Source organism: Sceloporus undulatus, chromosome 1, assembly GCF_019175285.1.
Source record: "Sceloporus undulatus isolate JIND9_A2432 ecotype Alabama chromosome 1, SceUnd_v1.1, whole genome shotgun sequence".
NCBI lineage: Eukaryota > Metazoa > Chordata > Lepidosauria > Squamata > Phrynosomatidae > Sceloporus > Sceloporus undulatus.
This window is the reverse complement of record NC_056522.1, coordinates 374,469,907-374,491,097: the sequence shown is the minus strand read 5'-3', so window position 1 is coordinate 374,491,097 and position 21,191 is coordinate 374,469,907. Positions and strand designations below refer to the sequence as shown.

The 21,191-nt window shown below is 40.4% G+C and overlaps 1 protein-coding gene across 1 annotated transcript in view; it reads right to left on the bottom strand.

The window, feature by feature from the left end:
• TMEM260 (transmembrane protein 260) overlaps window positions 1–21,191 on the bottom strand; it is an 85,248-nt gene that overhangs the window by 48,130 nt on the left and 15,927 nt on the right. Inside the window, 2 exon segments of the mRNA XM_042460885.1 lie at window positions 13,976–14,127; window positions 14,955–14,986. Coding sequence (XP_042316819.1) covers window positions 13,976–14,127; window positions 14,955–14,986 — 184 coding nt within the window.

Here is a 21,191-nt window from a genome sequence, read left to right as displayed (position 1 = left end):
GACAGATGAAAATCCAGTGCAGATTCATCACTCTACTGACAAGGAGGCCACTCATGACTATTGCTAAGGGCACAATCCAATGGGTTACCCTACCAACAATGCATTGGAAAGAATGTACAAATTTTGCAAGAGCTGCTGTTCCTAAGGCCTCAGTTCTTTTCAACTGAGACAGAACGTCCAGGAGACATTTAACACTACTGTACAGCACTATTATTCTACTTTATGGCCATAGTTCTACCCTATGGAATCCTAGAATTTGCAGTTTAAGAAGGGGCATTGGAAACAAAGAGCTCCAGTGCATCACGAAACTACAAAACCCAGGATTCCATAAGAGAGGATTATGACAATCAAAGTGGAATTACAGTGCTATAGTTGTATACACTGGGCCCTTGGCATCCATTGGGGTTTAGTTCCAGGACCGCCCATGGATACGAAAATCCATGGATGCTCAAGTCTCATTAAATACAATGGCACAGTAAAATGCTGCTCCTTATATAAAATGGCAAAATCAAAGTTTGTTTGTCAATTATGATTTTCAAGCCATGGATGCAGAATCCATGGGTATAGAAGGCCAACTGTAATGTGAATGGGTCCATGGTGACCGTAAAAAGTGCCTATACAGCCTTTGGGGCCCATCTTGTTTAAATTTCTATCCCTATAACCATTTCTCCACTTTTTAAATCCTTTTTCGAATGATGATTCTACAGAAGAACACATGAAGACAGTGGTGTGCTTTCCCCCCCTTTGAACTGTGCCTCATGGGACATTCTTGAGAAGTATTAAGTTTTCAAAAAACAACCTACCACCATATTTTTAAAAGCACTTTGCAGTAACATCAGTTTCAAGAACTTCTCCCTCTTGACAAGTTATAAAAACTATGTCACCAGAAGTTGCTCCTAGCTCTATGGGTGGCGACGCTCTCTCCGGTTCAGTGCTGTGACCCAATCCGTCGTTCTCTGTCATGCATTTTCCAAATCTCTCCACATTATATAAAACGGGGACTTTTTTTATTAATATTATTGCTTCAACCGGTGGAGTTTTAAGTAGGATGCCCAGATGCCAGAAAGTTGGGGGGTTGCATGGAGCGTGGAGAGAGAGAAGAGGAGAAAAGGAAAAAGGGGAAGATTGGGCAGGAAACAGATTTAGCAATTTAAATGTTTTATAAGTTTTTTTTTTTTGTAATTGAGGAAACTTTTCATAATCTGACATTTGTTAAAAAAAACACCCACTTATTAGAAATTATGCAGCAGAGTAGCTGTGGAAATATGAGCTCGCTTCACAATTATGAAGTCGGGCTAGGAAGCCCTCGCCTATTGTGCGAAGTGGCATAAACCCCACAGAGGGCCTATCAGCTCAACGGCAGGCGGGGGGCTGCTCCATTCAAAGCGAGAGATACAAGCTTCAGGGCAAAAACCTGGCGGCTCCCTCCTGACCCTACAATCCCCTCCTGGTGACAGATCCAAGCTCCATAGCAAATTAGACCTTCTCACATTACAATTGCAGAAGACAGATTCCATTAGCGGTATCTGAAATTGAGTGGAGAGCAGCTCCGTTATCAGACCTGACTCATAAGCGGTGCTATTAATCAGAGCTATGATAGCATTTATATATTTCAAGCTATCTGCCGCGGCTGTGATATTCTGCTACAAAGGGTTGATGGGACTTAGGGAAGGGAACAATGGAGCTTTCTGGGGAAAAGCAGAGTAAATCAAGAAAGTCTATGACTTCCACATATTCTGAAGGGATTGCGGTTTACATAAATTTTCTCCCAATTGGAGATTGAGCTCTTCCTCATCTTACACATGGGATTTAGTTGTCACTCAATGGGAACAGCTGTGAAAAGGTGAATTGGCCCACCGTTCAGAATACTGCCTCCGTTTTTAAAGCAATTAACCCATGAACAGGAGGATACCTGGCGATATCAAGAGGATTAGACTAGGCAGTGCTTTATTAACATTTCCTTGAACTAATTCTAACTCTGACTAGCTGTCACGAAAGACTCTTCAGTCTCTCTCTTTTTTAAAAAAGAAAATTAAGGATGGAAAGGGGGGAACAAGTTGGCCTCCTTTCCCTCCCCGCTTTCCTTCTCCCTCCCTGCTCTTTACTTAGTCACTTCCAAAATGAAGTACAGAACCTTGAGCCTAAAACGTATCTGCTTTTTAAGCAAATGCAAATAAGGGAGAAAGTCAGTGCAACTTCACTGGAAGTGAGAGCAATGTGTGTGTATGAGAAAGAGAGATCAATTAGCCAAGGGGTCACGGCAGATAGTCTCCTAAAAGAGAAATTAATGCTAGAGCCTTCTATGGTCTTTTATTCCATTGCACCACTTCGTTAAAACTTAGAAGCTACACATTCCTTAAGTATGAGCTGCTTTTTGAAATCATAAAGCGCCTTGCAGAAAATCAGACAAAAGCAATAGTCGAGAAGGATCTGTAATCTGGAAGAAATGTACTGTATCCAAATATACCTTAAATCGGAAGATCCTGCACTCTCTTTTCAAGCGCAGCGTTTTAATTTCTTGCTTCTGGCTGAATGGGATGATGGTCAAAAGATACAAAGGTGTCTGAAGAGAATCAAGCGCGCTGCTTAGTGTAAGGATTCAAGCTAGCGTGCGGAAGCACAGAGACACTCGGGCAGGTGGAAAATCTGATCAATTCATTTGTCTGGCAGTAGCAAAGGAAGGATTTAGGGGCGGCAGTGATGGTGGGACCATAACACACCAGCCTCACTAGTGACAAGCACACCTCAGCGCAAATGTAAGGGAGGCTCACAACCCAGAAGTCGGTCAAAAACCCCCATGGTTGAAATGGCCCAGCTGGAAAAGCACAAGGAATCATAATGCCCAAATTGATCTCCAAGAGAGAGAGAGAGAGAGAGAGAGAGAGAGAGAGTAAAACGGATGGAGAAGGAGAGGTAAATACATTTCATCCCTCTCAACTAAACTGGAAGCCAGCTCGTCACATTAAACTTGAAAACCGGATGTCTGGGGGTGAAATGCAATATAAATGCAAACCCACAATGAGATCCAACCTTTCGTTTCCCCAGCCAAGCATCGTCCGGAGGCAGTGCCTTAAAACCAAATTTACCTTCTAATTTCTACAGTTCTGGCTTAACTTTGGAGAAACACTTTTTCTCCCATATCCCTTCCACTCCAACACCCACCCTGGAATATTTAAAGATTCCCTTTGCTTCAGCAAAAATATTAATGCTACTCAGGGACTTCAGCTGTGGGTGTGAACAGATATGAGAATCAATTTCTCAGCTGCGAATCCCTGCTTTTGTTTTAAATGAGCAGCCGCGTTTCAGTGTTAACTTCCAGCCTTCTTTTCCTTTTGCCAAGAATAGAAGCTAAAAATTAACCAGGAGGAGGAAAGCCACGCTGAAACATTTTCCACGTCTGTATTTCACCGTATAGCCTTCAAAAATTTAAATGCCTCTTCAACTGGTGAGAATTTTCTCATCTTTGCTGATCCCCGCAAGAAGCAAACTTATGTTTATTTTTCATCAATGCTTATGACCCATCCTATATTGTTTAAGAACAAATAAGCAAACACTGAAGATTTCCTTACAGCCTAATGTTTTGTCATACAGTTTCAGTCCTGCAAACCTTCAAATATTTCAGTTTTGGAATACAAGTTCACCAGAGACTGACTGTTTCCAGCACCCACAGACCACCAAATGCTCTTCATGTGTTGTAAAACCATAAGACATTTAGGAAATAATGACATTATATCTCTGCAAAGTACTGGTAAATCTGAGGGTTTGGGTACTGTTTCTTTTTTCATTGCTTATATGGGGCACAATGCATGTACCATGACAGGTAAAACTAACATAACTAAATGGCATACACCTCTATCCTTACCTAACAGAAAGCATTCCAAAAATGCTCACCAATATTGTATTTGGAAACATACGATTACCCCTTGAAGCCACAAGAGAACAGAGGCACAAGGATTGCAAAAAGAAACCATTTCTCTCTCTTTTATAAACTGCTTTAATATCACCATCCAGAAACAACTATAAAGATCTATTTTCATCCTCTTTGACCACCTCAAAAAAAACAACAACAGCTAACATAGCCACATGACTTCTACACAACCTGTGATTTTTACAAACCAAACAGTTTTACAAATCAAAAAGTGTGCAAGACTATTACATCATTTTTATGCAAAACAGTAGCAAGATCTAATGTGCTCTCACAGAATCTGAACAGATAAAAAATTAAGGATGGAGATAAAAGTTCCTTTTGAAAAAGAACTATTTCAGGCAGCAAGGTTGTGGGTTTGTTTTTATTTTATTTTTTTAAGCACATATCAAAAAGAAACGGGAAATCCTAACTACCTAGCAGAACTGAAGACCTGATTAGAAGAACAAAGTGCTAGAATACGGTTAACGCTAATCCGACATGTAGAACAATGTCTTCTTAAGTGCGAATGAATGAAACTATTGTACGACTCAAAAGCCTCCTCCAATTAAACATTAAAATGAAACTATCTTGACCTGCAAATGAACATAAAACTTGAGAGCTGTCTCAAAACAGCCACTCAAACAAAGGATCAAAAATCTGTTTTTAAAAACTGATTTGCATAGCGTATAAAAGGAGGAAATGGGAAAGTAGGGTGTGTGTGGGATGGCTGGTTGATCCTTATTGTTATTTTTTTAAAAACAGAGACACACACATACACACACGGCAACAACAACAACAAACCAAGCTGTGATTCTTTACTGTACTCAACCGTCGGTGCAGTGAAACGCACTCGGCTGGTGGGTTTATGTACACGGAAGAAAAGGTTTTTAGAAGGTTAAGTTCGGGTCACACGACAAATGAAATTGTAACAACCCCAACTGACACTGTATAATGTCTTCTTCCACCGAATCAATAGGCCGCTCTCGGCTCCAAATTACCATAGAGATGGTCTGCTCCTTTCTGAAGGGGTCCTATTGTTTGACGAGAAAACAGATTTGCCACTTGAACTGCACTGTTCCCGTAGGATGTGCACTTCATTAATTATTTGTCGTCTTAAAAAACCATCAGCGGACTTGCCGCGTTAACAATATGTCTGTGGGCGCCTCGTGGAATACAGAGGAGTGGTTATTTCCTGACCCCACCGCTTCCCCCTCCCCAAAAGGACCTCGGGAAAGACTTTTAAAAGGTCATTCTGCATCATGTAAATGGCAGAAGGAGGATACCAATTTGGCACTTAGTTTCGGATAAGTAGAACTGTGTGATCACACATAGGCACGAATTCAAGGAAGAAGAAAATGATTTTACAATTTTTCAAAAAAAGAAAATGAAGTAGCCCCATCCCAAAGGGACTTGAAAACATCACTGTGGCTATTGTACAGCTTGGCCTTGTGATGATATTTTTTAAAAGACCTTTAAAAAGTCACTCTGCATCATGTAAATGGCAGGAGGTCGATACAGATTTGGCAATTACTTTGGAATAGCTAGGATTGTGTCATCACACACAGACACAAATTTGGGGAAGAGGAGAACTACTTCACAATTTTTCAAAATAGGGAAATGAAGTGGTGCCATCCCAAAATGGACTTTAAAACATCCCTGCGACTCTGGTGCAGACTGTCCTTCTGATTATATTTTAAAAAAAGAAAGAAAAAAGAAAGAGTTTATAGAAATATGTATGCAAATGGCAGCCTCCCATCTCAAAACCGATTTGACAACCAAGTCTGAAAATATATTAGCAATGTCTAAGCATCTGTGGCGCTGGCATAAGCACCAACGCGGCAGTGTTAAGGATGGGCATATCCCACAAACCACATTGCCAAGGAGTCCAGCATCACATCAGCAGTGAGATGGGGCACCTTCAAAAAGTCTGAAACGCTTTACCAAATACTTACATTTGGAAAGTTTTAAACTGAGTCTCTATCTGTTGTATGCAGCACAATGCCTAGCACTGAAGGAAGCCTACTGTCTTCCATAATTTATTTATTTGTTTATTTAACATCGTACCTTTCTCCCAACATGAGATCCAATTTGGCTTGTTGTTGTTGTTATTGTTGTGTAACTTCAAATAATTTCCAACTTATAGACAATTTGTCACAAGGTTTTCTGGCTTGTTGTTTGCATCTTGTTGTTGTTGTAGTGTGCCTTCAAGTCATTTCCAACATGGTGACTCTAAGGTGAATCCTTAGAGGGGTTTTCTGGAGCTGAGAGTGTATGACCCAGTGGTTTCCATGGCCGGGTATGGAATCAAACCCTGATTTCCAGAGTCATAGTCCGATGTTCAAACCACTACATCACACTGGCTCTTTCAGAGTGGCCTACAGACATTTAAAAACACAATACAACTCTAATACAACCCCCCAACCTAATACAAAAATTAAAACACAGTTAAACAAGTTCTGTTTTAAAAACACATGTTAAACCACATTTTAAAAATAATAAAATAGAGATACAACACACCACACACCCTAAAAGCTCCATCTGCCACAGTATATTAAAAATCAAATACAATCAGCCCTCCATATCCATGGAGTCAACCATTCAAGGCATTGAATATTCAACACACACACACTCCAAAAAACAAGCCTTAATTTTGCCATTTTGTATGAGGGACACCATTTTACTATGTCACTGTATTTAATGGGACTTGAGCATCCACAGACTTTGGTATCCATGGGGGATCATAGTATCAAACCCCAGTGGATACCAAGGGCCCACTGTAGGTCCCTAAATAAAAAGGACTTTACCTGGTGGCAAGAAGACACCATGAATCTCCTGGGGAAGGGAATTCCCTAACTTGAGAGTAACCATCAAGAAGGCTTTCTCACATGTCTTCACCAAGAATGCCTGGGATGGTGGTTGTGGTGGTGGCCCTCCCTACAGATGTTCAGGATCAGGAAGGTTCATACAGTTTGCGATAAATATGTGTTTACCATATTAGAAGCTGGCTTATCAGCACGTTTCGTAATACATGGTTCCCACCCCTCCGATAAACAACAAAATATGGCAAAAAGATGTTTGACTAGCACCTTCTTCTTCTCCTCTATATGTAACAAATATTGTACCGAGTTGCACATTTTTAGCATCTGTGAAATTAAATGCTAATACAAAAAAAAAAGTCTTTCCATGCTTATTTTCATTTACCTATTTATTTTCCCTACCCCACCCTGCTGTAGGACAACAAAAATCCCCACCCACCAATGTAATTCCTTTGTAAGATTTCAGCTTGGGATGGTAGAATGAATAGAAGACGAGGGCGGATCTTTACAAAGGGGAATGCATTACTAGCAATGCAGTAAAGATTAATTTAAAATTAAATGTATACAACCAGGGATTTCTCCCCCCCCTCACTACTAATGGAACTTGAGCATTATTATTTATTCTTCTCTGACATTATGCTCAACGCTGTTCCTAACCGATATGATAAAAGCACTCTTGCCTTGAGAGTTTATGCTTTAAATATTTTCCCCCTTCAAAAGCTCTGGGCCTTTTTTTTATTATTACTATTAACCCCATTTCTTTAACGACGGCGAAAATTAGTTAAGGATGAATTATCTGATAGGGAAAAGTCCCTATTCATAAAAAAAGTATTAGAGAGGTGTACTTAAGCAAATAAGACACGGAAGGCAAGTTCTCCCTCCAGGCACGCCGTATGTAAAAACATTTATCGCAGCCTACCGTCCATCAACTCGCTTTTCCTTCTTGTGCTCCCCGTTTCCATACAGCTTGGCAGGAGCACACGGCAAAGCATAGAATGGGCTCGGATTTCATATTATATGAAACAGGAACATTCATTCTCATGTCAGAGAAAAGAAATATCTGTAATAAGGGACATCTGCAACCTGTTCCTCTACTCCGCTTGCACTCTTTGCAGATCAGAAAAGGTTAAAACCAGATCTGTTCCTGCCGTTTTCTTTAGATGCTTATCTGTTCATTAAGGAGCCTGGTTTTTTGCAAAATTTGCCCAATTTTTTTACCTGTGGTTGTTGTTGTTGTTTTCCAAAGTGTTCTGAAAGCTGTCAAAATGGCCCACATGGACCAGCAGGCATCACTGTGTTGGCATTTAGATGTGAATAACTTGGGACTCAAGACCTTATTCATCCATGAACATTTTTATTAAGGAGCCTTGGGCAGTTTGGTATCTGTCAACCTCAGTTCCCTACCCATAAAATGGGATTATTAAGGACCCGACATGCGGAAGGGAGGGGACCTTTTTTTTTAACAAGGATGAATGCAATAAAGATTGTCAAAGCACTCTTGAGCATTAAAAGCAATCCAGAAACAATTAATAATAAACAAATGGATTTCTTAATAAGAGTCACCTTTGAGAGTGTGATCAAGAGGTTGGTGACATGAGTTAATTAAAACTAAACTGATTTATCCCGAAATAAATTTATCCCAGCATTGTTGAGTTGCCAAGGGGGAATGGGAGAAGCTTGCCTTATTTAAATACCTTTGAAATATCCTAACATTTCATTTTAGTTGGCAAAGATAGCTGGTTTAGTTATCAAAAACTAGGTGAATTAAACAGTCTAACCAAAATATATACCATCTAACTAACCTAGATCCAGAAAAGTATCAGGCCAGAATTCTTATCATCATAGGGTGAAACATTACGGTTTTCCCCAAATTGTTCACTTATAGCAGGAATGTTATCTTTCAGTTAGTCCTTAAATCTTTAAATAATTACAAAAAAGAATTACATTTCTTTTTTTTAAAAAAAAGTCTCAAAAGGAACACTTTCCAACTATACCTACAAAAACACAGGAGCTATTTCTGCTATAAAACAACCCCTTAGAGACTAGAATCCCAGAACCAAGTGAATCCTGAGTGGTTTGTTGGTATGTGCCTTCAAGTAGTTTCCAACTTATGATGACCCTAAAGCAAACCTATCACATGGTTTTCTTGGCAGGATTTCTTCAGAGAAAGTTGCCATTGCCTTCTTCTGAAGCTGAGAGAGTGTGATTTACCCATGGTTAGCCTGTGGATTTCCATGGCTGAGTAAGGATTCAAACCCTGGTCTCCAGTCATAGTTCAACGCTCAAACCACTACATCATGCCAGCTCTCATGGTGTAGCATGGAGTTTTTCCTACACAACTGATGCCCAACCAAAGGTCAACAGTAATCTAGGCAAAACTGATTATGATTGTCCTTAGCCACTGGGTTCCAGTAGAGACAATGAGTTTGATTGTTGGCCTCTAGAGACCATCGAAACCCACTGGGTGACCTGCAGCTATGTTTCAAGAACTCTCTAGTATGAATCTTGCCTCCATCAGGAATTCATTAAGGTGCCCTTGGGGCAAAACATGCTGTTAAATTTCACTCCCTCACCCCACATCTAGATCCAGAGTAGTGTAGTGGTTTGAGCGCTGGACTATGAGTTTGATCGTTGGACTCTAGAGACCAGGATCCAAATTCCAGTCATCGAAACCCACTGGGTGACCTTGGGCAAGTCCCTCAGCCTCAGAGAACGGCAAAGCCAAACCCCCTCTGAAGAAACCTGCCAAGAAAACCCCATGATAAGTTTCCCTTAGGGTTGCCATAAGTTGGAAATGACGTGAAGGCACACAACAACAACAACAACAACCCTACATCTGCAGTGAAGAAAATAACAACACTGATTTACCTAATCACAGTAGGGCACATGGGACTCCAGTTGTTTGAGAGTTGAAAGTTTTATCTGCTCCAGCCAATATGTCAATGAAGGCTGATGTAATGGAGGCCAAACATCTGGAGGGATATATACACATCTTCAGTTTGTTGTTAAAGACTATCACTGGATGCTGCACATGAAGCACTTTCAATATCTGAATTTATCATCATCATCATCATCATCATCATCATCATCATCATGACCCTCGTGGTCTTATGATGATGTTGTTGTGTGTCTTCACGTCATTTCTGACTTATGGTGACCCTAAGACAAACTTACCATGAGGGTTTTCTTGGCAACAGATTGGTCAGAGGGGGGTTACCTTCCTCTGAGATCATGACCTCATGCCTTTTGGATATACTCTAGCTGATGTTCCTCCATTGAGCAGAGGTTTGATTCAATGGCCTATGAAATATTGAGTGTATTGGTGCTTATTTTCCCTCCCCCACCCTGCTGTAGGACAACAAAAATCCCCACCCACCAATGTAATTCCTTTGTAAGATTTCAGCTTGGGATGAGTCTGTGACCACCGTCATCATCTCAAATTGGATTCTTGCACATGTGGAATATAGGCAGTGGAGCACTCCTGGTCATGGCAGAATCAGCTGGGAAAACCCACATCACTGCTCCTACCTGTGCTGTTGTGGTATTCACACACATACCAAAACCATGAGGAACAAGCAAAAAGCAGTATTCTCACACCACTGCTGGTAAATCGAGCCCCAACAAACATCTGAACTAACTGCAGTGCCAACCAGGATACAGAAAAAAACCTCAGATTAATCATTTTCTTCACATGCCCTGAGTCTAATTTGCACTGCACAAATAATCCAGTTTGATACCATTGTAACTGTCATGGCTTAATGCTATAGAATTGTGGGATTTATTGTGGGTTTTTCAGGCTATGTGGCCATGTTCCAGAAAAGTTTCTTCCTGACGTTTCGCCAGCATCTGTGCAAGCATATGGCGAAACGTCAGGAAGAAACTTTTCTGGAACATGGCCACATAGTCCGAAAAACCCACAAAAAACTATGGATGCCAGCCATGAAAGCCTTCAACTTTACATTTAGGTTTCTCTTTCAGAATGCCCTGATGCCACAATAAACAACAAATCCCAGGATTGCACAGCATTGAACCATGGCAGTTAAAGTGGTTTCAAACTACATTATTTCTGCAGTGAAGATTAGACCTTACAAACCTACATGCAACGCATGAAGATGCACCTCTACCATGTCCCCTCCAGCAACCAACATTCTCCTGTTTGCATTTTGGCAAATGCAAATCTTAATTCTATTCCACAATAGTTCAGTCCCTATAATTTTCAAGTTACTGTACTATACACAGGTAGAAAAGGCAGCACCAAAACCGTCCAGAGGCAGCTGTCTCTCTGTTGGAACACAAGCAATTAAAAGTTTGCCAGTACAGTTGATGTTTCATTGTGTTTTTTAAAAGCCATCTGCGTCTTTCTACAGTGACAAACTTTGTTACTTCTGGTTAAATAAATCTGATCAGTGAAGTGTGTTAATAAGACCAAACATGGTTGCACTCTTTTGGGAGAAAAAATTGTTTGGGCTGTTTTGTAGTGTTTGTATGTCTGTGAGCATGTGTGTAGTTTAGTTTACATAGTTGTCGTTGTTGATGATGATGATGATGATGATGTTTTAACTTTTGTGAGTTATAGGAAAACCTTTTGAGGAGTCAAAGATCAAATGCAAAATTCAGATTACTGTATATAAATTGTAGCCCAAGAAATAAAAAATGGAGCAATTTGCCAGAAGCTCATAAATCAAAAACTGAGGAGGCCTGTTTACATATCATTTTAAAAAATGTTTCCCTCATGCATTTGAAAACCATGAAAATGGTTCACACAATGCAACTCAATCAGCACACTGCCCTTTTAATGGATTTGTTTTAAATGCTTTTAATTCTTTCAATACTGTAATCACATTTTAAAAATCCCTTTTTTGTATGTTCTTACTTAGGTCTTAGCGTGAGTTTTTAAATTGTATTTCTTTCCTTTTTTTAAAAGCAACCTCAAATCTCAGTTTTGGGGGAAAGAGGTGCAATATAAGTGAATCTGTAGTAGGAAAGATAACAATTTATTCACCACAGATATTGTTAATTATTTCAAATGATGCTCATTAATATCTGCATCTGTACCTGTTCCTATCAAGAATAATTCTACTAAAAGCTAGGAAAGTAAGTAGGACGGGTAAAAGCAAGGGAAACAGAATGAAAGGGAAGATTCAGGAAGAAATTAAAAATGACAAAAGCTTAGTAAATGCACCAGAGGCATTACCAACCCCCAACCCCCCAATCTATCTAGACACAATGGCTTATAACCACACAGTCACCATATGTACATATTAACTTGAGTGCTGCTGAGTTATGATGGGGATACAGTCCAGCATATTGAGAGAAATTCATCTCTTCCAGAAGTAGAACAAATGTTTTGGAAAGGGGGAGTGAATATAAAAAGAAAATCCATCAACAACTCTATGAAATATTGAGTGTATTGAAGCCACCACAGTTCAGTAGTTTGAGTGTTGGACTAGGACTTCAGGAGACCAGGGTTCGAATCCCTGCTCAGCCATGGAAACCCATTGGATGGCCTTGGGCAAGTCACACAGTCTCTGCCTCCCAGGAAGGCGACTGCAAACTCTCTCTGTACAAATCTTGGCAAGCAAACCTTGTGACAGGTTTGCCTTGTTATTCTGTGCCTTCAAGTCATTTCCGACTTATGCCAACCCTAATGTGAACCTATCACAGGGTTTTCTGGGCAAGATTTGTTCAGAGGATGCTTGCAATTGCCTTCCTCAGAGGCTGAGAGAGTGTGACTTGCACAAAGTCACCCAGTTAATTTCTATGGCAAAGTAGGGATTTGAACCCTTGTCATCAGAGTTGTAGTCCAATGCTCAAACCACTATACCATGGTGGCTCTCTAGATTTGCCTTAGGATTGCTGTAAGTCGAAAACGATTTGAAAGTACGCAGCAACCATCAGGGAGTGAAAGGCGGAATGGCGTAAACTAGAAAAGCCCCTGACTATCTGATTGGAACACTGAAAAGGAAAGGAATAGCTGAGCATATATTTCCTCCACTCATTTTCCATAAACACCTTTACAAATTTGTGTTTTATGGGGCAGGCAGGTGGAGTAAATGTAGAGACTGCAACATGAGCTGTGCATCCAGTACACATAAATCCTCAGCTCATCCCCAGTCAGTTGCAGACTCTCTGACAGGGATTCAGAGGTCCCCTGGGCATTTCAAGCAAAGTCTCCTCCAAATCTTATCATATCAAGAAAAATAATGGTACTCATAAAATGCTATATGCTTGTTGCTACCACAGCTATGAAACGAGTAAGAAAATGCCTGTGCTTAGGAGTGCCACACAGTCACCCAGTTCTTCAGAATCTATGAAACAGCCAAATTGTGGGGGTGATGAGAGTTACCTTCTTTGGACTACAGCTCCCCAAATTCCTCCAACCTGCATGACCAAATTTTTCAAGCTCCAGTAATAGATTCTCCAATGTTTTTTTCCAACAAGAGGGAGGCAGCACAAAGTGCATAACCTCCATGGTCCATTACACTGATGCTTTCCCCCGCATGTGCCATTTTGACAACATATTCCACGTTCCTCCTGTAACTCCAAGAGCAGGATACAGGAAGATTGTTCAAGGATGCACCTTTCAGTTGCCATTTCTATAACTGGGGAGAATAAGGGATGGAGGGAATACAAAGGATACCCCTCAGTGTTCTTTCAGACCTCAGCTTTTCCACGCGCACTTTAGGATGGGATCCGAAGAATTATCTTACACTCACTTACATAGTTTTACTCTGTAGCATTTCCAATTTCTACCCACCAACCCACCCTCTCTGGACCTCCCAATGTAATTTCCACAAGCTGCTTTCGATATAAACCCCTCCATTTCAAAAGCAGTTGACTGCTTGAAACATGTTTATAGAGCAGAGTCTGGAAAAATAAATTTTTCTTTGACTTCTGGTCACCCTGGCTGAGGGATTCTGGGAGCCGAGGATCAAAAATATAACTTTTCTGAGGTCCGCCTTGGGCCAGCTTGGGCTCACGCAATGTTTCACGGGCTGTAGGCACCCCAGCTTTTATCTTCAAATTATCTGCATGTTTGTTTCATTTATAGCCCACTTTGGTCCAACACAGGGCCCATCTATTTAATGTTCAATATTTGTTTGATTAAGTTTTGCATGTACAGTCTCCCGGGGGCTGTTGCTGGTGCCGTTTTCGAGTTCCAAAGAATTGCATCTGGCAATTAATGTCTAACCCCTGAGCATGGGGGGGGGGGTAGGAGGGCTAAGAAAATGAGCAGCGGCATCTGCTTTACCTGACAACTGTGTCAAAGAGAAACGACGCGGCAGCTGCTCCCAACAAGGCACACAGGAGATTGACTCGATAGGCAACGGAACCAAAAGGCAACAACTCGATTGCCAATTTAGCCAGAAGAGTGAATAGCGGATAGCCTGGGGGATGAGCAACCTAGGAACAAACAGAGAAGGCATTTGCATTAAGATGTCACAATGGCAGTCTAATTGAGAAATAGCTCTCTTATTAGCTTAGCAATAAACACCCAGGTTGGAAGCACAGCCTCCTTTTTTATTATTTTTCTAAGGGGCTTTCCTCCTCCCAATTTCCCCCCTTTTTTTCTTAAGTGCCAATTTTAAACTTAGGAAAATATTTGCCTTAGTGGATTTGGCTGCGCCCATCACAGATAAGAATGCAGCACCAAGAAAAGCAATGACACTCATTATTAGCGTTCCTTAAATGGTTTGAAGTTTGGGTTCATAGTATATTAGGGTCATTCAAAAGCCTGGGCTTCCTTTTTAAAAAATATAATTACCAAAAAAAGAGAGAGAAAGAGAGACAGAGACAGAGAGGGAGAGAGAACAGATTCTGAACTATTTTATTGGTTCGCAAGTTGAAAGACCACACTGCTATCGGATTACCACCGCAATGACAGTCCTTAAGGTCTCGCCTAAAGGGGATCATGCACCATAATAAAGTTTATTAAATAATAAAACTTATTAAAATTGTTAACCCGATTTATTTTATTCTCCCCAGCTTATACAAAATTTGGGTTGATAATACGCCAAGCTACTGTATATACAGTAAAGCCTTTGCTTTATAATTTAGTTTAATTGGATTTAAAACTTGGGAGTAAATTGTCGCGTGCTGTACTTATAAGTTAGCAAAAACTGTGGTTTGAAAAATAAATTAATCTACTTTAACTCCATGCTTAATTAAACTTCCTTAATTCCTAAAACTGTTAATGAGAGCATTGATTAAACAATAAAACTAATACTTACTCCAAGCTCATAGGCGGCTGTGATCAGCTCCCCTGTGAAAAAATAATGTAAAACCAATAATTACTATTAGGGAATGACACTCCTCCCAAGTTTTCAAAATCCAAACCGTTGCGTTGGGGGGTTTTGCATTAATTTGACTGGATAAAAGTGTAAATCTGTGGAGATTTAACAGCATGAAATTTTCCAAGAATATTTCCTTCCCGCTCTGATGCCGTTGCACAAAATACCTTTTGTTATTCCCCCCCCCCTTTATGTTTCTATCAGAAGATGTGTAAAGGTGTGATGTGCAAATAAAAGTGACAATAGCAACAGTAAAAGCCATAACAATAACAATAATTCATTTTTTAAAAAAAGATTAGAACCATTCAAGGCACAGCAATAATTTGCAGAGGAGGAAACAAGCAAGAGCCTTTGATTGTGCAAGAAACATGGCCCTTTTGTTGCTGATTTACAGATATTGTTCTTTCTTCCCAAAATATCAGGCACTTCACATTTTTGTAGCAGGACTAACATGGATAAACCCTTGACAATTTATTCCCAGGCGTATTAGGAATTCTCGGCTCTGGTAAAATGATCATCATTATCATTTTGGGAAACATCACAGCCTCGTAATGATTTTTTTTTCCTGGTTGGCAATTTTTTCCACCATTGGAAGAGAAACAATACAGCAGCAAAAATTGGAAGGCTTTCTCTTAGCACACTGCAAACTGAAAGGGCTCTGTATTTAACATATTTGATCAGTCTGGCCTCACAGTCCTGAAAAGGACAGGACCTCGAATTTGCAAACCTCAGTAACAAGATACAATGGACCCTTGGTATTCATTGGGGTTTGGTTCCAGGACCTCCTGTGGACACCCATGGATGCTCAAGCCCCATGAAATATAATGGCATAATAAAATGGTGCCCCTTACATAAAATGGAATAATCAAGGTTTGCTTTTTGGAATGTATACTTTTAAAAATATTTTCAAGCCATGGATGCTTGAATCTGTGGATAAAAAAATCAGTGGATATTGAAGGCCGACTGTACTTTCTTAGTCAAAGACTAATGGAAGCATTCATTATCTGATGGGTATTTTCTCTATCCATGTATAAAAACCACATTCAGAATAACTGATCGGTGTATCTTCCCTGCAAACAGACCATAAAATACTACTTTCCATAATATTAGAATTTGTACAAATGGGATCCACACCTGCTGAGCGTAATCCAAAAGCAGGTGCCAGTTTCTGTTATTAGGAAATGGCATATCTCAATGGCAGTGTGGTGTAGCAGTTTGGGCACTGGATATCCACATTCAGGGCTACTATAACTCTACTAGATTGGACAGCTGGATCTCAAGGAAAGTTACTTTTCTATTGCTAATGGAGTTGAAATTTTATTATCTCTTTGCTCTTTGTTCCTAGTCCTTGTATGAACAATAAGGGAAATGTCCTCTCCCTGCACTGAAATCCTTCAATAGCATCTTAACTGATAACAGACACAGAATACAGGTCTGTGACTCTAATATTGTCACATTTCCCCTCCCTCTTGTATAATTTTCAACATCTTTGCCCAATGAAGAAGTCAGTGGAGCTTCAAAAGCTTACATAATGTATTTTATGCTTTGGAGTCAAAGTGACCAGCTGTCCTAACTGCAAAGGAGGACAAGGCACCACACAATGTAGGTCATTCCAGAAAAATGTAGGGCGTTACAAAATAAAAGCTAAAAACACTCATATAAATATAAATTCGCACTTCTTAGTCACGCTCAAAATAGAGGGTGTTTCGATATCAGAGGAAGGAACTAACAAGGTTCCTGAGTATTCCTTGCCTAAGAAAACCTTATGCAATTTGTGTCCTAAAAATGTCCTGAAAAGGCACATGGTGACTTAATGCCCAAGGTAATATGCCCACCTTGAGATGGAGCGCATGGGTGTGTTATGGAGAGCTAGAAGAAATAAAACTAAGATCAATACTGACAGGTAAAAATAAACATGAATGGAACATATTTCTGAGGGAAATACTGAGGCCCCAAATACATATAGTTGGAGGACCTCCATACCCATGGTGTTTTTCCATGGATTGAAAATATCCAATATACTATGGCCATCGCAATTAATGGAGACCTGAGAAATCCTCAGATTTAGTACACCACGAGGGGGAGGGGTCCCTGGAAGGCAAACCCCCAGTGGATAAAAGGCCCAATTTATGAACAAACTGAATTCACTGGAATGGACTTCAGGGTTGGCTTGCCAACACAAGAGAGATTTCTTCAGGTTGGTGCCCTCCAGAGATGTATGACTACAGCCTCCATCAACCCCAACCAGAGTAACCATTGGCTGGGGATGGCAGGTGCTGTAGTCATTCAGCTCTGGAGAGTACCAAGTTGGGGAAATCCAACACAGAGGAAACATTGGATGTTGCCTTACACCAGGTCTAATTTCTCATCTATATAGCCTGGCTTTGCCTACTCTGACTTCCATGGCCCTTCCTGAAGGACCTTCCTGGCCCTGTACCTTCAGAGGGTTTTAATTCAGGGGTGATGTGACCTTCCAGATGTTTCTGGTCTGCAACCCCCCTCAACCAGCATATCAGATTACCAAAACTGCAGGCCCTATTATTATTATTATTATTATTATTATTATTACTACAGTACTACTACTATTATACTATTGTATTTATTTATATCCCACCCTTCTCCCAGGGCTAGGATTCTGGGCGGCTTACAACATTAAAAAACATCATACAGTTAAAAACATACAAAAATAGTATATTAAAGTTATGGAAATAAAAGAGTTTGACAAATTAACAATATTGATTAATAACAAGAATAAGGGAAAGAAATTAAAGGATTGGGAACCAATAGACAAATATTGGTTTAAGAAATGTAATATAAATGAGGAACTGTTATAAGAAGCAATACTACTTAAAAAATTCAGAAAGAAAAAAAAGATATAAAGGGCTTTAGGTAAAATAAGATACCCAGATAAGAAAACAAAGATATGAAAAGAAATTGCGACTTCTAACATAAAGTTAGACATGTAAACTATCAAGGTTATTCTGGAAGTGTCAGATAGTCAATAAAATGTTATAATTTTTGCTTTAGATACAAAATTAGGCAAGGAATTGATTGCAATAAGAGGGAATCAATAAATAAAAGAATTATGTATTACCTTGCAAGAAACTAGCTGATGTTTTTTTTTAAGTTTCCAATATTAAGAGTTAATTTATGGAAATTAGATATTGATGTACAAATGGAAATACATTTCAATAAAGAATATTTTTTTGAAATAGTATATTAAAATAGAATTAATAATAATAATAATACTGCTTATTTCTAGCGGGTTACAACATGAATACATCAAGCAGTATACAATATAAAACATACCAAGTTAAAAACATCATAAAAAGCATCCCAATAAAATAAAACCAGAGAAACAAACTAGCCGAATAGCAACTGTATAACGGGGGAGAAAACATTAAATTAAAACATTAAAAATTAAATTACTACAATAATTAAAACAATTCAATGCTAAAGCCGTCTCCAGAGAAACATGATAGCCATCAGCAATCAGATGGCTCATCTTTCCAAATCACAGCACAGTTTGGCCCTCCAGGTTTGCAGCTTTGACTTTTGCAAATTTGATTATTTGTGGTTTCAATCAATATGTTCTCTCTAGGAATCTCTAGGTCCTCCAGCACAACTCTTCCAGAAGTTGACCATAGAATTGTGCTGGAGAACCTAGAAGTTCCTAGAGAAAACAGTTCTCGGCATTTTTAGGTCCTCCAGCATGATTCTATGATCAATGTCTGGCAGATGTTGACCATAGAGATGCACTGGTAGATCTGGAGATTCCTACAGAGGTGCTCTCCCAGGTAAAAAGAATAGTGCTTTTTATTATTTGTGGTTTTTCCACATTCACAGAGGTCCTGGTCCTTCATCCCTAACCCCAGCAAACGTGGAGGGACCACTGCATTAAGCTAGAAATAAGGATAGTCCAGAGTTGTAACAAGTGAGGAGGGATGTAAGGATACATCTACACTGTAGAAATAATGCAGTTAGACATCACTTCCACTACCACGGCTCCATCCTACAGCACTCATTACCGGAGAAGGCTAAGGACCATGTAAAACTGCAAATCTCAGGGCTCCATAACACTGAGCCATGGCAATTAAAGCAGTGGCAAGCTGCGTTTTTTCTGTAGAAATGCATCCAAAGAGCCTGAAATATTAAATTTAACTGTATCCCTCCTTCTACCCAGACTGGAATTCCAAAAGCTTACGACAATTTAAAAACTTTTGTTAAAAATCCACAAAAATAAAACAAGCAGAAAAAATTAAAATCAGGTTAAAACCTATTAATAAAACACACACACACACACCCCAACATAATGAATAGCAATGTCCAGTGCCTTGTGTAAGATGAGCCTTATAGCACAGAATCACAGAGTTGAAAAGGGATCCCAAGGGCTATCCAATCCAACCCCTTTCTGCCATGCAGGAAAACACAATCAAAGCACTCCCGATGGATGACCATCCATCCTCTGTTGGAAAACCTCCAAAGGAGACGCCATCATTCTCTTAGGGAGCATGTTCCATTTTCGAACAACTTTTACCATCAAGATCTTCCTAAGGTTTAGGTGGAATCTCTGGAAAGACAGTGGAATAGACTGCCTTGGAGGGTGGTGGACTCTCTTTCTTTGGAGGTCTTTAAGCAGAGGTTGGATGAATATATTTCAAGACTACTTTAGTTGTGCATTCCTGCATGGCAGGGGACTGGACTAGCTGCCCTTTGTGGTCCCTTCCAACTCCAGGATTCTCTGATTCCTACTTCAAAGAGGACAGCCACTGCTTGGAAGTGTTCCTTATCTGAATGGCTATCCAAACCATATCTAGTTGGAAAATAAACTTTAAAAGGAAAGTAAAAGCTTAGAATTTAAAATCCAAATAGCAGACTGAGCAGCCAGGTAGACTGCCATCCATTCACAGTCTTCCCCACTAGATGGAGATAGAATTTATTTATATTTAAATTACAATCAGCAGCCGAAATCCTGTTGGGTGTTCTACACACCCATAGGTTCCCCTATGGAATGGGATGGACATCTTTGTCCACTAGAGAACAGCTGTGTTCAGTTCAAGACTATTGAAGGAGAGTTACACATGTGGTGCCATTGCACATGGCTGAGTCTTGCACACTGATGTCCACTCTGCATGTGACTGCTCAACCCTGCAATTCAGTAACAAGTCACCATTGTGCAACTACAGCATAATTCCATGTGCATAAAATTACAGTCCATCGCTTCATCAGTCCATCTTGAACGTTACTTCTGAAATGGTGCCTCCCTCTCTCTTTCTCTATGTGTGTGTATACACATATACACAAACACGTGTGCACACACACACACACACACACATATATTTGTGTGTGTGTGTGTGTGTTTGTGTGTGTATCTGACCCTCCACATTTGTAGCTTTGACTTTTGTGGATTTGATTAGTATGTTCTCTCTAGGAATCTCTAGGTTCTTCAGCCCAACTCTACAGCCTAGCAGGCAGTGACCATGGAACTTATCACACGTGGGGGGGGGTTGCAGCTCAGATCCGGAGTCACACCTGTTCTAGCAATGCAAAGCATGATGTTTTTTCACACCAGATCCAGAGTCACTCCTGTCTAACAATGCAAATTAAGGTTAAAACGTGATGTTTTACCACACCTGGTTGCCTTTCCGCTGCCCTTCCGAACTGAAGGGGAAGCGGAGTCAGTTCTATTCCAAGCAAGTCACGTGATGCAGATTCAAGCAAGGCGGGGGGAGTGCACATTGTATTACCACACTGGAAGGTTCAACGATTCGAATCGGCACCCTTGCACATGCTCAGTGGGGCTCTGGACGCTGTCCTCCTTCCCTGCCCCCTCCTTAGCTGTCACCCTTCATGGGGTAAAGAAGCAGTGAGGAGATGATGGGATAGGTTGCTGGAGGTTTCTGGGGCCAGGATTGAGATGCAGGAGAAGGCAGGGGATGATGTGATAGCTCGCTGGGGGTTTCTGGGGCCAGGATCGGGATGCAGGAGAAGGCAGAGGATGATGGGATAGCTCGCTGGGGCCAGGATCAGGATGCAGGAGAAGGCAGAGGATGATGGGATAGCTCGCTGAGGCCAGGATCAGGATTCAGGAGAAGACAAAGGATGATGGGGTAGCTCGCTGGGGCCAGGATCAGGATGCAGGAGAAGGCAGAGGATGATGGGATAGCTCGCTGAGGC